The sequence below is a fragment of the Pelophylax lessonae genome (assembly GCF_965119305.1).
Source record: "Pelophylax lessonae genome assembly, chromosome: 1".
NCBI lineage: Eukaryota > Metazoa > Chordata > Amphibia > Anura > Ranidae > Pelophylax > Pelophylax lessonae.
In genome coordinates this window covers 715788472-715801601 of record NC_138768.1, presented here as the reverse complement: position 1 = coordinate 715801601, position 13130 = coordinate 715788472, and the positions used below count along the sequence as shown (strand labels likewise).

Genomic DNA, 13130 nt, shown 5'->3' with positions numbered 1-13130 from the left:
GAAAGAGAGGGAAAGGAGGTAAGAGAGTGAAGGGGAAGAATGGGGGGAGAGAAAGAGAGGGAGAGGAGGTAAGACAGTGAGGAGGAAGAATAAGGGGGAGAAAGAGAGGGGGAAAGAGGGAGAGAAGGGGAGGGTGGGGGAAAGAAAGAGAAAGGGGGGAAGAATGGGGGGAGAAAGAGAGGGAGAGGAGGTAAGAGAGTGAGAGAGAGGAGGTAAGAGAGTGAGGGGGAAGAATGCAGAGGAGAAAGAGAAGGAGAGGAGGTAAGAGAGTCAGGGGGAAGAATGGGGGGGGGGAGAGAAAGAGAGGGGGAGGAGGTAAGACAGCGAGGAGGAAGAATAAGGGGGAGAAAGAGAGGGGGAAAGAGGGAGAGAAGGGGAGGGAGGGGGAAAGAAAGAGAAAGGGGGGAAGAATGGGGGGAGAAAGAGAGGGAGAGGAGGTAAGAGAGTGAGGGGGAAGAATGAGGAGGAGAGAGAGAGGGAGAGGAGGTAAGAGAGTGAGGGGGAAGAATGGGGGGGGGGGGGAGAGGGAGAGGAGTTAAGAGTAAGGGGGAAGAAGGGAGGGAGAAAGATAGGGAGAGGAGGTAAAAGAGTGAGGGGGAAGAATGGGGGGGGAGAAAGAGAGGGAGAGGAGGTAAGAGAGTGAAGGGGAAGAATGGGGGGGAGAAAGAGAGGGAGAGGAGGTAAGAGAGTGAAGGGGAAGAATGAGGAGGAGAAAGAGAGGGAGAGGTGGTAAGAGAGTAAGGGGGGGGGGGTATAAATAGAATATTAATAAACAAAACTTATAGCCTGGAAGATAGATTAGGTATCAATGAGCACTTCCTGTTTCAGACTTACAACACTAAGGCACTGGCTTGCAAATAATAGCAGTTTTGTCAGCCTGCTCTGTACATTCCCTCAGTTGGCTTTTGGGTTGCCAACATCTGGATTGTGCATGCCTCCCGTCAACCTGAAAGACAGCCCAATGGCCAACTGAAGACCAAGCAGCATTTTCAAATGGAGAGACAAACAATGGTAGCCTAAATAATGATCTTACAACAGGTGATTTGGTTTTATTAAAATGTGTCCTCCTAACTTTAAAATGTAATAATTTGCCTGTTTTAGAGGCTACCTTGCCTATGTGTAAGGGTTGAGACCGCACCTTTCTAGCATTTTTAGGTCCGTAAAAGCAGCCTCTGTCAGAAAAACTTTAGACCATTCAGATTATGAATCATTGATATTGACTCTCTGGATGCAGTCTAGATTCTGAAATCTCTAAACTAAAAAGATCCTAAAGTGGTATTAAACCCAAAAGCAAACATTTATTATATTGCAGCCTACCAATTCGTAGATGTGGCGGCTGCATTTGTTTTCTTTTTATTACAAGTACTTATATAGTTCTGTCAATTTATGAAGTGCTTTACACACATATAATGTACATTTACATGAGGCCTCCCCACCCCCACATATACGCACATACGAACGTAAACGCAGGGGTTAGGGAGCCTATGCGTGAAATTCACATATTACATGTCACCATGCACGCCAGACGGAGAGCAATAATTCTAACACAAGATCTCCTCTGTAACATTAAACGGACACCTAAAGGGGGCTTTTGAAGTGTTGCCTTTAGAAAAGATAGGGTTCTGAAGTTTCATTTCACCGGCACACACAAATTTAAGGTTGGACGTGTTGGGTATCTATTTACTCGGTGCAACCTCATTTTCAGATTTTACCAAAATTCGGGTAGTTAATTGTATCTGTTTGCCCTAAAATTTTTGGAATTTTGTGTTCCCAGACCTTTGCGGTAATAACATGCGGCATAAAAAGTTTGAACTATTTGAAAATTCGAAATGAAAATTGAAACCACTATTTTATTCTCTAGGCTGTCTGTTTTTAGAAAATATTTGATGTTTGGGGGTTTTGTGTAATCTTCAGGCCATAAATGATTATACAAACATGTTTGCAAAAAACGTAAAAACATCTCTGGCAATGAAAAGGTTAAGCTACACATTTTCTAATGAAGCATGTTTGCATAAATTCTTCTTTGACATTTTTTTTAGGTCAAAAAACGACTGAAAAATGAGCCAAGTATCTGTTGCATGGCCATTACGGACACAGCTGACAGAATTGTTTTTGGGGTTACCTCAGGAAACAAGTAAGAGCTTAACTTTTTTTTACTGTAGGCCTAAATGTAGTGTATTTAGAGGACCCCTTCACTAAAGATCAAAGCACTGGGCCAATGGGCATAGGAGAAGGACATAATGGAGAATGTGTATCACAAACACCTAAAGGAGAAGCTCTAAAACATGACAGTGGGGTCCGGTACTATGGCAGCTTTTGAAGTATGAGGCCTAACGTGGTCATTTTTGGTATTTTTACAAAGAACTTGCTCACTCTCTGTCCATGTATCTAAACAACATTCACTTGTATAGGCACCCAAAAAATGGGCATTAAGAATCATTTATAATGTTTCAACCGTATACAATTTGTATGCAACAAACTATACGGAGGAAAGGTCATACAAATTGTAAAAGTTTTGTTTAATGAATGTAAGTTTAGGCAGGGCCGGTGCTAGACTATTTTACGCCCTAGGCAAGACCAGCTACTTGCGCCCCCCCCCCCCCCCCAAAAAAAAAAGAAGAAAAAAAGGAAAATGGTTAAAAACTCCCCTATGTCATACCCAGTGACCCTGATCTGATGCTTCCTCCATGTTATGCTCTTATCCCTAGTGACCACCATATTCCTCCATGTCACACCCAGGGACCCTGATGTTTTTCCATGTCACACCCTGGTACCCCAATATTCCTCCATGTCATGCTGTCACATCCACTGACCCCAATGTTCCTCCATGTCACACCCAGGGACCCCGTGTTCCTCCATGTCATGCTGTCATACCCAGTGACCCCAATGTTCCTCTATGCCAGACCCTGATGTTCCTCCATGTCACACCTGGGGACCCTGATGTTCCTCCATGTCACACCTGGGGACCCTAATGTTTCTCTGTGTCACATCTGGGGACCCCATTCCCCCATGGCACACCCAGGGACCCCAATTCCTCATGGCTCACCCGGTGACCCCGAACCCCTGTTACACTCGGTGACCCCTATCCCCCATGTCACACCTGGTGACTCCGATTCCCTTTCATACCAGGGATGCTCCATGTAACAAAAAAGATATGTGCTATACAGCACCCTCCTCCCGCGCTCAGAACCCGGTCCTCAGGCTGCCTCAATCCCGGGAACTCGTGCTAAAACTTGGCATCCATTATGGCTAGGCTTTGCTGCCCCTTACGACCAGGGCGGTCGACCAAGCACTGTAATACAAAAACAAAGAAAGGGCGCACCAGCCTAGCGCATTATCCTCAGCGAGTTTATTAGATAAAAGTTAAAATCAGCTACTCACAAACATTCGTGAAGTACAAACACATCAATCCCATTAAAGCCGCCTCATAGCAGAGGTCCAACGTCTTTACTGGAAGCAGAGGGCTGACGCGTTTCGAGGCCGTGCCTCTTCCTCAGAGCCTGGAGACCATGGTCTAGTCCGTTGTTTAAATATAGTATGGAGGACCAGGCCTCCACATGACCCTTGGGGATGTGGGAGGAGATATCGCCCAAATGGGCGTGGCTACACAACTACTTGCCCAAAAACATTGCGGATCTCAATTGTAATTTGCTGGCCCTATGCGACCATTTAATCCACTGGTGAGCTGATCAGTCCACAACCACTTCCCAATTCATCATAAACATTTCATTACATGCCAAATAGTACATTTAGGATAGTATAGTAAGGCAGACCTGTACATGACTCGGTCCATGCTGTATAGGGCATTAAGTCGTCCTCTTGCGGTGATGAAGGAACAATCCAGCACAAAATAGTGATCAGAGCATTGCTAATGTCATTGTATATATATATGTATATATGTCAATACACATAGTTCCTGCAGACGGACAATATGTCAAACTAATTTGACAGATTATGGACTGTCAAGAGTAGTCCAATGAACGTGCAGGAAGAGTATTCAGCACATTACCTGGTGGTCTAGTGGTCCGCTGTTGATTTAGTGCCTCTGAATACTGATTGTGTTACATTATAGCGGCGGAACAGCGGTGGAACGCACGCCGCTCATCCCGGAACCGCTATGCGTTCCACCGCATGACATCACTTCCGCCCGTCCAGATGGTGACAACTTCCGCCCGTCACACCTTCCGGGCGGTGAAGCATGACTTCCGGGTCCGAAGGGGCGGAGAGGAGTCATCCAATCCAACAACCACCCCATCAGACCGTTCCCACGGACACCGCAAGAAGAGGACAAATGCACACTCCGCCCCTACATGATGAAACCCGCACCATACGGGCCGGGATGGAGTAGATCGCAGACCCAAAACAATAAACAATAGAAAATCCACTAAGAAGGAAATCGTGTGGAGTGCTCACCAAAGTGGAAAAAATGGAAGTCACAAATGATACTAATGATGATATTATTGCTATACAAAGCATCAAATATGATAGACTACAAAAGTATAATTAAAATTATAATTAAAATTATTAGGCACTAATAGACTGATAATGCAACTTGCTGAGCCAGCCTAGATCACATATAAATACGTATAGAAACATGCTTAATATACAATAGCAGTATATACAATGGTGAAAAGTATACGCATATATGTATATATATAAAAATAAATAATATGCTAAAACAATTCATTATTATAAAATCTATATTAAAAACTATATATACACATATATATATATATACACATGTATACGCATAAAATGTGACTCATTGATTATGGCGTGTAAAACCTTGGACGCGAATTTACGCGTACTATACCTCCTCTAAAAACAGACCTTGGAGAATTAAGAAACATGACTCAATGAGCAAATGGAAAACCCTGGGTGAGGGTACTTATACTGTAAACCGTGCACTGGTAATTAGTTAGGATGGGAGGGAAAGGGATGAAATGTCTATCCAACGCACATCAGTGCGTATATATACGTGCATATTATTGCACACACATACATACGCACGTGTGTGGGGGACCCCGTGCACATGCGCACACCTGGGCATATGTACAACGGCATATGCATGTGAGCTCCAAAAGGGGAAATAAAAATACTGCAATTCTAGAGCGGAGCCAAAGGGAGAAGGGCAGAAATGGCTACATGAGGGCCAGGAGAACAGGGACGCATGCAGGAGAGAGGAAATAAAGGCGCGCTGTATGGAGTTACAGCACGCCCTGGATCTCCAGATCTTCATTCAATCCCCCAGGGGACATAGACCCTAGGGTAAAGATCCAGTATGACTCTCTTCTACATAACTTCTGGAACCTTGCTCCCTCATCAGGGTCCTTAGCTATTAGCTCGATGCCAAAGACTCGTAGGCCCGTCGGATCCCCTTCATGATGCTGCTCAAAGTGGCGGGGTATAGAATAACTATTGCGGTCTTTTGTTCCTACCTTCGTTTTCCTGTTTAGAATGCTGCACTTGTGTTCTCCAAACCTTACTCTAAGGGGCCGTATAGTCCGGCCCACATAGAGTAGGTTACACGGGCAGACCATACCATAGACCACATAGTTAGTGCCGCAGTTGATAAACTGTTTAATTTTCCTGCTGCGGCCATCTGACCCAAAGACCTCACTCTTTCTATGCCACATGTATGAACAGGTTCCACAATTCCTCACTCCACACTTAAAATTCCCCTTTTGGTCAAACACGGTAAACCACGGGTTACTTAAAGTGATACCACCACGCTCCTTAGTCTTCCTAACCTTGCTAGGGGCAATCTGACTCCTAAGGTCCCTAGGTTTTCTAAAGACCACCTCAGGAGCCGAGGGGAGGAGGGATCCCAAAACTGGATCCTGTTTCAGAATGTTCCAGTTACGCTTCAAAGTACGCTGTATGCTGAAAGCTTTATTATTATACATAGTACTGAACCTGGTGATCCTTGTTCCAGATGACTTAGCAGGCAGCTTCTTGGCCCTAACACCAAGACCTACGTTCCTGGCTTGGATACCTCCATCGTTGACGCCCTCTCCCTCATAGTACTGCAAGTACCTGTTATAGGCCTCATTGATGAGACTAGTCTGGTATCCCTTTTCTAGGAATCTGCTTTGCAATACCTGGCCCTGCTCTTTATAGTCTGCAACCAAAGTGCAAGTCCTTTGTAATCTGCAGAATTGGCCAAAAGGGACGTTTCTAATCCACCTCGGATGGTGATTGCTCTCCGCGTGGAGGTAGGAATTCCCTCCACTCGGTTTAAAGTGTGTCTTTGAAATTATGCCCCCATCCTGAGTGGCTCGCAGTTCAAGGTCCAAGAACACCAAATGGTTGTCACTTATAACATGGGTAAAGGATATCTCAAAGGGATTGCTACTACAATGTGAAATGAACCCATCCAGCTCTTCACTAGTACCGTCCCAGATGATCAATATATCGTCAATATATCTGGAATACAAGGCCAGATGGGCTCTGTAAGGATTGTTACTCCAGATATATTGGTCTTCCCAATACCCCATGAATAAATTGGCATAGCTCGGAGCGAACCGGGCACCCATGGCTGTGCCTCTGGTCTGCCTGTAATATTCATCGAGGTAAACGAAGTAATTATGATTCAACGTGTATTCAATACAGTCAACCACAAACTTCGCTTGGAGGGAGTGAAGATTGCTATTTTTTAGATAGTGATCAACTGCTGCGAGGCCAAATTCATGCCTAATGGACGTGTACAAGGATGATACATCCAACGATACCCATTTATAATGTTGCAACCATTGTATAGGTGCCAGGATGTCGAGCATGTGCCCTGAATCCCTAACATATGACGGTAATGCCATAACCAGATCCTGCAGGAAGGAGTCAATGTAGCTACCCAAGTTACTTGTCAAGCTGTCAATGCCAGCTATGATGGGTCTGCCGGGGGGATTTAGCTCGTTCTTATGTATCTTGGGGATGTGGTAAAAGTGCGGGGTTCTGGGATGCTGGATATACAGGAAGTGATACTCACTTTTAGTGATGATGCTTTTGGACAATGCATCATCAAGGAGGACCTTAAGCATACTTTTATAGTCATTCAGAGGATCTTTCCTCAACCTTTCATATGTGGTTTCATCGCCCAATAACCTGTAGGCTTCTGCCAAGTAGGCAGCCCTATCCTGTATCACCAGGCTGCCCCCCTTATCAGCCTGTCTGATTATGACATCATCCCTGCCCTTCAGTTCTTTAATCACATCCCCCACCGTGGGACTCTCATGAGGCAGGATATTATGTCTAAAATTGGGCCTACTGTAGTCCCTTCTGGCACACAATTGTCTAAGTTCCCCAAGAACTACCTCGTAGAAGACGGGAATATAATTGCCCTTAGCCCAATGAGGAAAGAACGTTGACCGGGGCCTGAAATCAGTGTGAATGATGTCCTCACCACCCTCAGATACGGGAAGGTCCATCCTAAATTCCTCACAACCCCCTTCCTGAAATAGATCCTCTAGGATGGTAAGGGCTTCATCATCTGTCGTGATAGGAGGATTTATGCAATTTGTAGGAGACTGGATTGGTGCTCTGACAATTTCATTGCTGCGGGGTTCCACCGTGTCCTTTTTCATGGCGTAATATCTCTGGACTGTAAGTCCACGGATATACCTGTTCAGGTCTACGAAGAGGTTGAAGAGATTAGGCTGGCTGTCTGGCGCAAAGTTCAACCCTTTCCGCAGCAAGTCCAGTTCAGTCTCAGAAAAGACCGAAGTAGACAAGTTATAGATTTTTATGGTTGACTTACCAGCCGTCACCTTCTTCCTCCCCTGGGCCTTCTTTCCTCCCCTCGTACCTCTTTTTCTCTTTCTCTCTGTTCCATCTTTCTTGCTGACTGTCTTACAGGGAGTGAATTTAGATGTTTTGCTGCCGTGGGCGTGAATCCCCCCACGGCTCCTCTCCCTAAAAAACGGGAATCTGACTGCTGATCCCCAGCTGGTAAATGGCCAGACTGGCGTGCGGGCCCAGGTCTATCACTTGTGTCCACCCTATTGACCTCCATACTAGCGAGGGAGGGTTCTATGATCATGTGATTGGGGACACCTCTATCTTTGCAAGGGGCTGACCCTAATATATTCTCCGTATTATTCCTTGGGGGGGCCTGGTTACTGGACCTGACATTACCAACCTCTCTTATATCATTAGGGTTACCATATCCCCTACTAAAGATATTATTATTATGCTGTTGGTAGTGGCGTTTATACTTTTTCTTTTTCCTCTGAGATCTATTGGGCCTAGGGTGATTAACATTATCACCTTCTCTAAGTTCATTATCTAAGGCTCTACTAGTAAAAGAATCCCTTTTCCAGTTCAACTCTCTCCCCTCCTGGTAATCGAGTCTGTCCCTCTCGAATTTCCCTGATTTACGACTAATCAATTCAGTTTCGAAATTGACTATTTGGTCATTAACCTTGCCATCCCAACTACTAAAGGACGGCAGATCCACAAAGGAGGCCAGTTCTTCTTGTATGTTTTTCAAGTCCACACGGATGCTATCTAGATTCCTTTTCCTTTGTGTCACGATAGATTCAAGGAGGATTTTATTACACTCCCTTAGCTTATTGAGCCAGTTGGTTTGTAGGTCCTCGTCTAACCAAAAGCAGGTCTTAGTGAGTCTAAGGCCTCTAGGAATCCTATTAACCTCAAGATACTTTTCAAGTAATAGAATATCCCACCACTGCGTCATTTCCTTCTCCAAGGAATGTTTGAGTTTATAGAATAGAGACACCATAGTGTCTTCTCTATCCACAACCGCTGGAGCTTCTTTATTCACCGTGCTAGATGCATGCTGCTTTTCGTAGGAATCAATGCTATTGCTGAAACCTCTAGCTAAGGATTGCCTCCTGAGTTCCCTTTCTTCCATTGAAAGGACCATCTTGCAAAGTCCCTTTTTTAAAAACAGCCGATCCAATGAGTCACCAGAGGGCCTATTCCTCATCTTTGCAAGATGGTCCTTTCAATGGAAGAAAGGGAACTCAGGAGGCAATCCTTAGCTAGAGGTTTCAGCAATAGCATTGATTCCTACGAAAAGCAGCATGCATCTAGCACGGTGAATAAAGAAGCTCCAGCGGTTGTGGATAGAGAAGACACTATGGTGTCTCTATTCTATAAACTCAAACATTCCTTGGAGAAGGAAATGACGCAGTGGTGGGATATTCTATTACTTGAAAAGTATCTTGAGGTTAATAGGATTCCTAGAGGCCTTAGACTCACTAAGACCTGCTTTTGGTTAGACGAGGACCTACAAACCAACTGGCTCAATAAGCTAAGGGAGTGTAATAAAATCCTCCTTGAATCTATCGTGACACAAAGGAAAAGGAATCTAGATAGCATCCGTGTGGACTTGAAAAACATACAAGAAGAACTGGCCTCCTTTGTGGATCTGCCGTCCTTTAGTAGTTGGGATGGCAAGGTTAATGACCAAATAGTCAATTTCGAAACTGAATTGATTAGTCGTAAATCAGGGAAATTCGAGAGGGACAGACTCGATTACCAGGAGGGGAGAGAGTTGAACTGGAAAAGGGATTCTTTTACTAGTAGAGCCTTAGATAATGAACTTAGAGAAGGTGATAATGTTAATCACCCTAGGCCCAATAGATCTCAGAGGAAAAAGAAAAAGTATAAACGCCACTACCAACAGCATAATAATAATATCTTTAGTAGGGGATATGGTAACCCTAATGATATAAGAGAGGTTGGTAATGTCAGGTCCAGTAACCAGGCCCCCCCAAGGAATAATACGGAGAATATATTAGGGTCAGCCCCTTGCGAAGATAGAGGTGTCCCCAATCACATGATCATAGAACCCTCCCTCGCTAGTATGGAGGTCAATAGGGTGGACACAAGTGATAGACCTGGGCCCGCACGCCAGTCTGGCCATTTACCAGCTGGGGATCAGCAGTCAGATTCCCGTTTTTTAGGGAGAGGAGCCGTGGGGGGATTCACGCCCACGGCAGCAAAACATCTAAATTCACTCCCTGTAAGACAGTCAGCAAGAAAGATGGAACAGAGAGAAAGAGAAAAAGAGGTACGAGGGGAGGAAAGAAGGCCCAGGGGAGGAAGAAGGTGACGGCTGGTAAGTCAACCATAAAAATCTATAACTTGTCTACTTCGGTCTTTTCTGAGACTGAACTGGACTTGCTGCGGAAAGGGTTGAACTTTGCGCCAGACAGCCAGCCTAATCTCTTCAACCTCTTCGTAGACCTGAACAGGTATATCCGTGGACTTACAGTCCAGAGATATTACGCCATGAAAAAGGACACGGTGGAACCCCGCAGCAATGAAATTGTCAGAGCACCAATCCAGTCTCCTACAAATTGCATAAATCCTCCTATCACGACAGATGATGAAGCCCTTACCATCCTAGAGGATCTATTTCAGGAAGGGGGTTGTGAGGAATTTAGGATGGACCTTCCCGTATCTGAGGGTGGTGAGGACATCATTCACACTGATTTCAGGCCCCGGTCAACGTTCTTTCCTCATTGGGCTAAGGGCAATTATATTCCCGTCTTCTACGAGGTAGTTCTTGGGGAACTTAGACAATTGTGTGCCAGAAGGGACTACAGTAGGCCCAATTTTAGACATAATATCCTGCCTCATGAGAGTCCCACGGTGGGGGATGTGATTAAAGAACTGAAGGGCAGGGATGATGTCATAATCAGACAGGCTGATAAGGGGGGCAGCCTGGTGATACAGGATAGGGCTGCCTACTTGGCAGAAGCCTACAGGTTATTGGGCGATGAAACCACATATGAAAGGTTGAGGAAAGATCCTCTGAATGACTATAAAAGTATGCTTAAGGTCCTCCTTGACGATGCATTGTCCAAAAGCATCATCACTAAAAGTGAGTATCACTTCCTGTATATCCAGCATCCCAGAACCCCGCACTTTTACCACATCCCCAAGATACATAAGAACGAGCTAAATCCCCCCGGCAGACCCATCATAGCTGGCATTGACAGCTTGACAAGTAACTTGGGTAGCTACATTGACTCCTTCCTGCAGGATCTGGTTATGGCATTACCGTCATATGTTAGGGATTCAGGGCACATGCTCGACATCCTGGCACCTATACAATGGTTGCAACATTATAAATGGGTATCGTTGGATGTATCATCCTTGTACACGTCCATTAGGCATGAATTTGGCCTCGCAGCAGTTGATCACTATCTAAAAAATAGCAATCTTCACTCCCTCCAAGCGAAGTTTGTGGTTGACTGTATTGAATACACGTTGAATCATAATTACTTCGTTTACCTCGATGAATATTACAGGCAGACCAGAGGCACAGCCATGGGTGCCCGGTTCGCTCCGAGCTATGCCAATTTATTCATGGGGTATTGGGAAGACCAATATATCTGGAGTAACAATCCTTACAGAGCCCATCTGGCCTTGTATTCCAGATATATTGACGATATATTGATCATCTGGGACGGTACTAGTGAAGAGCTGGATGGGTTCATTTCACATTGTAGTAGCAATCCCTTTGAGATATCCTTTACCCATGTTATAAGTGACAACCATTTGGTGTTCTTGGACCTTGAACTGCGAGCCACTCAGGATGGGGGCATAATTTCAAAGACACACTTTAAACCGAGTGGAGGGAATTCCTACCTCCACGCGGAGAGCAATCACCATCCGAGGTGGATTAGAAACGTCCCTTTTGGCCAATTCTGCAGATTACAAAGGACTTGCACTTTGGTTGCAGACTATAAAGAGCAGGGCCAGGTATTGCAAAGCAGATTCCTAGAAAAGGGATACCAGACTAGTCTCATCAATGAGGCCTATAACAGGTACTTGCAGTACTATGAGGGAGAGGGCGTCAACGATGGAGGTATCCAAGCCAGGAACGTAGGTCTAGGTGTTAGGGCCAAGAAGCTGCCTGCTAAGTCATCTGGAACAAGGATCACCAGGTTCAGTACTATGTATAATAATAAAGCTTTCAGCATACAGCGTACTTTGAAGCGTAACTGGAACATTCTGAAACAGGATCCAGTTTTGGGATCCCTCCTCCCCTCGGCTCCTGAGGTGGTCTTTAGAAAACCTAGGGACCTTAGGAGTCAGATTGCCCCTAGCAAGGTTAGGAAGACTAAGGAGCGTGGTGGTATCACTTTAAGTAACCCGTGGTTTACCGTGTTTGACCAAAAGGGGAATTTTAAGTGTGGAGTGAGGAATTGTGGAACCTGTTCATACATGTGGCATAGAAAGAGTGAGGTCTTTGGGTCAGATGGCCGCAGCAGGAAAATTAAACAGTTTATCAACTGCGGCACTAACTATGTGGTCTATGGTATGGTCTGCCCGTGTAACCTACTCTATGTGGGCCGGACTATACGGCCCCTTAGAGTAAGGTTTGGAGAACACAAGTGCAGCATTCTAAACAGGAAAACGAAGGTAGGAACAAAAGACCGCAATAGTTATTCTATACCCCGCCACTTTGAGCAGCATCATGAAGGGGATCCGACGGGCCTACGAGTCTTTGGCATCGAGCTAATAGCTAAGGACCCTGATGAGGGAGCAAGGTTCCAGAAGTTATGTAGAAGAGAGTCATACTGGATCTTTACCCTAGGGTCTATGTCCCCTGGGGGATTGAATGAAGATCTGGAGATCCAGGGCGTGCTGTAACTCCATACAGCGCGCCTTTATTTCCTCTCTCCTGCATGCGTCCCTGTTCTCCTGGCCCTCATGTAGCCATTTCTGCCCTTCTCCCTTTGGCTCCGCTCTAGAATTGCAGTATTTTTATTTCCCCTTTTGGAGCTCACATGCATATGCCGTTGTACATATGCCCAGGTGTGCGCATGTGCACGGGGTCCCCCACACACGTGCGTATGTATGTGTGTGCAATAATATGCACGTATATATACGCACTGATGTGCGTTGGATAGACATTTCATCCCTTTCCCTCCCATCCTAACTAATTACCAGTGCACGGTTTACAGTATAAGTACCCTCACCCAGGGTTTTCCATTTGCTCATTGAGTCATGTTTCTTAATTCTCCAAGGTCTGTTTTTAGAGGAGGTATAGTACGCGTAAATTCGCGTCCAAGGTTTTACACGCCATAATCAATGAGTCACATTTTATGCGTATACATGTGTATATATATATATATGTGTATATATAGTTTTTA

General features: G+C 45.2%; 1 protein-coding gene across 1 annotated transcript in view; it reads left to right on the top strand.

The window, feature by feature from the left end:
• The window catches only part of LOC309552259 (uncharacterized protein), a 167997-nt gene that overhangs the window by 137198 nt on the left and 17669 nt on the right, over window positions 1–13130 (top strand). The window contains exon 30 of the mRNA XM_082253145.1: window positions 2040–2134. Within this exon, the coding sequence (XP_082109271.1) occupies window positions 2040–2134 (95 nt within the window). The remainder of the gene's footprint in view (window positions 1–2039; window positions 2135–13130) is intronic.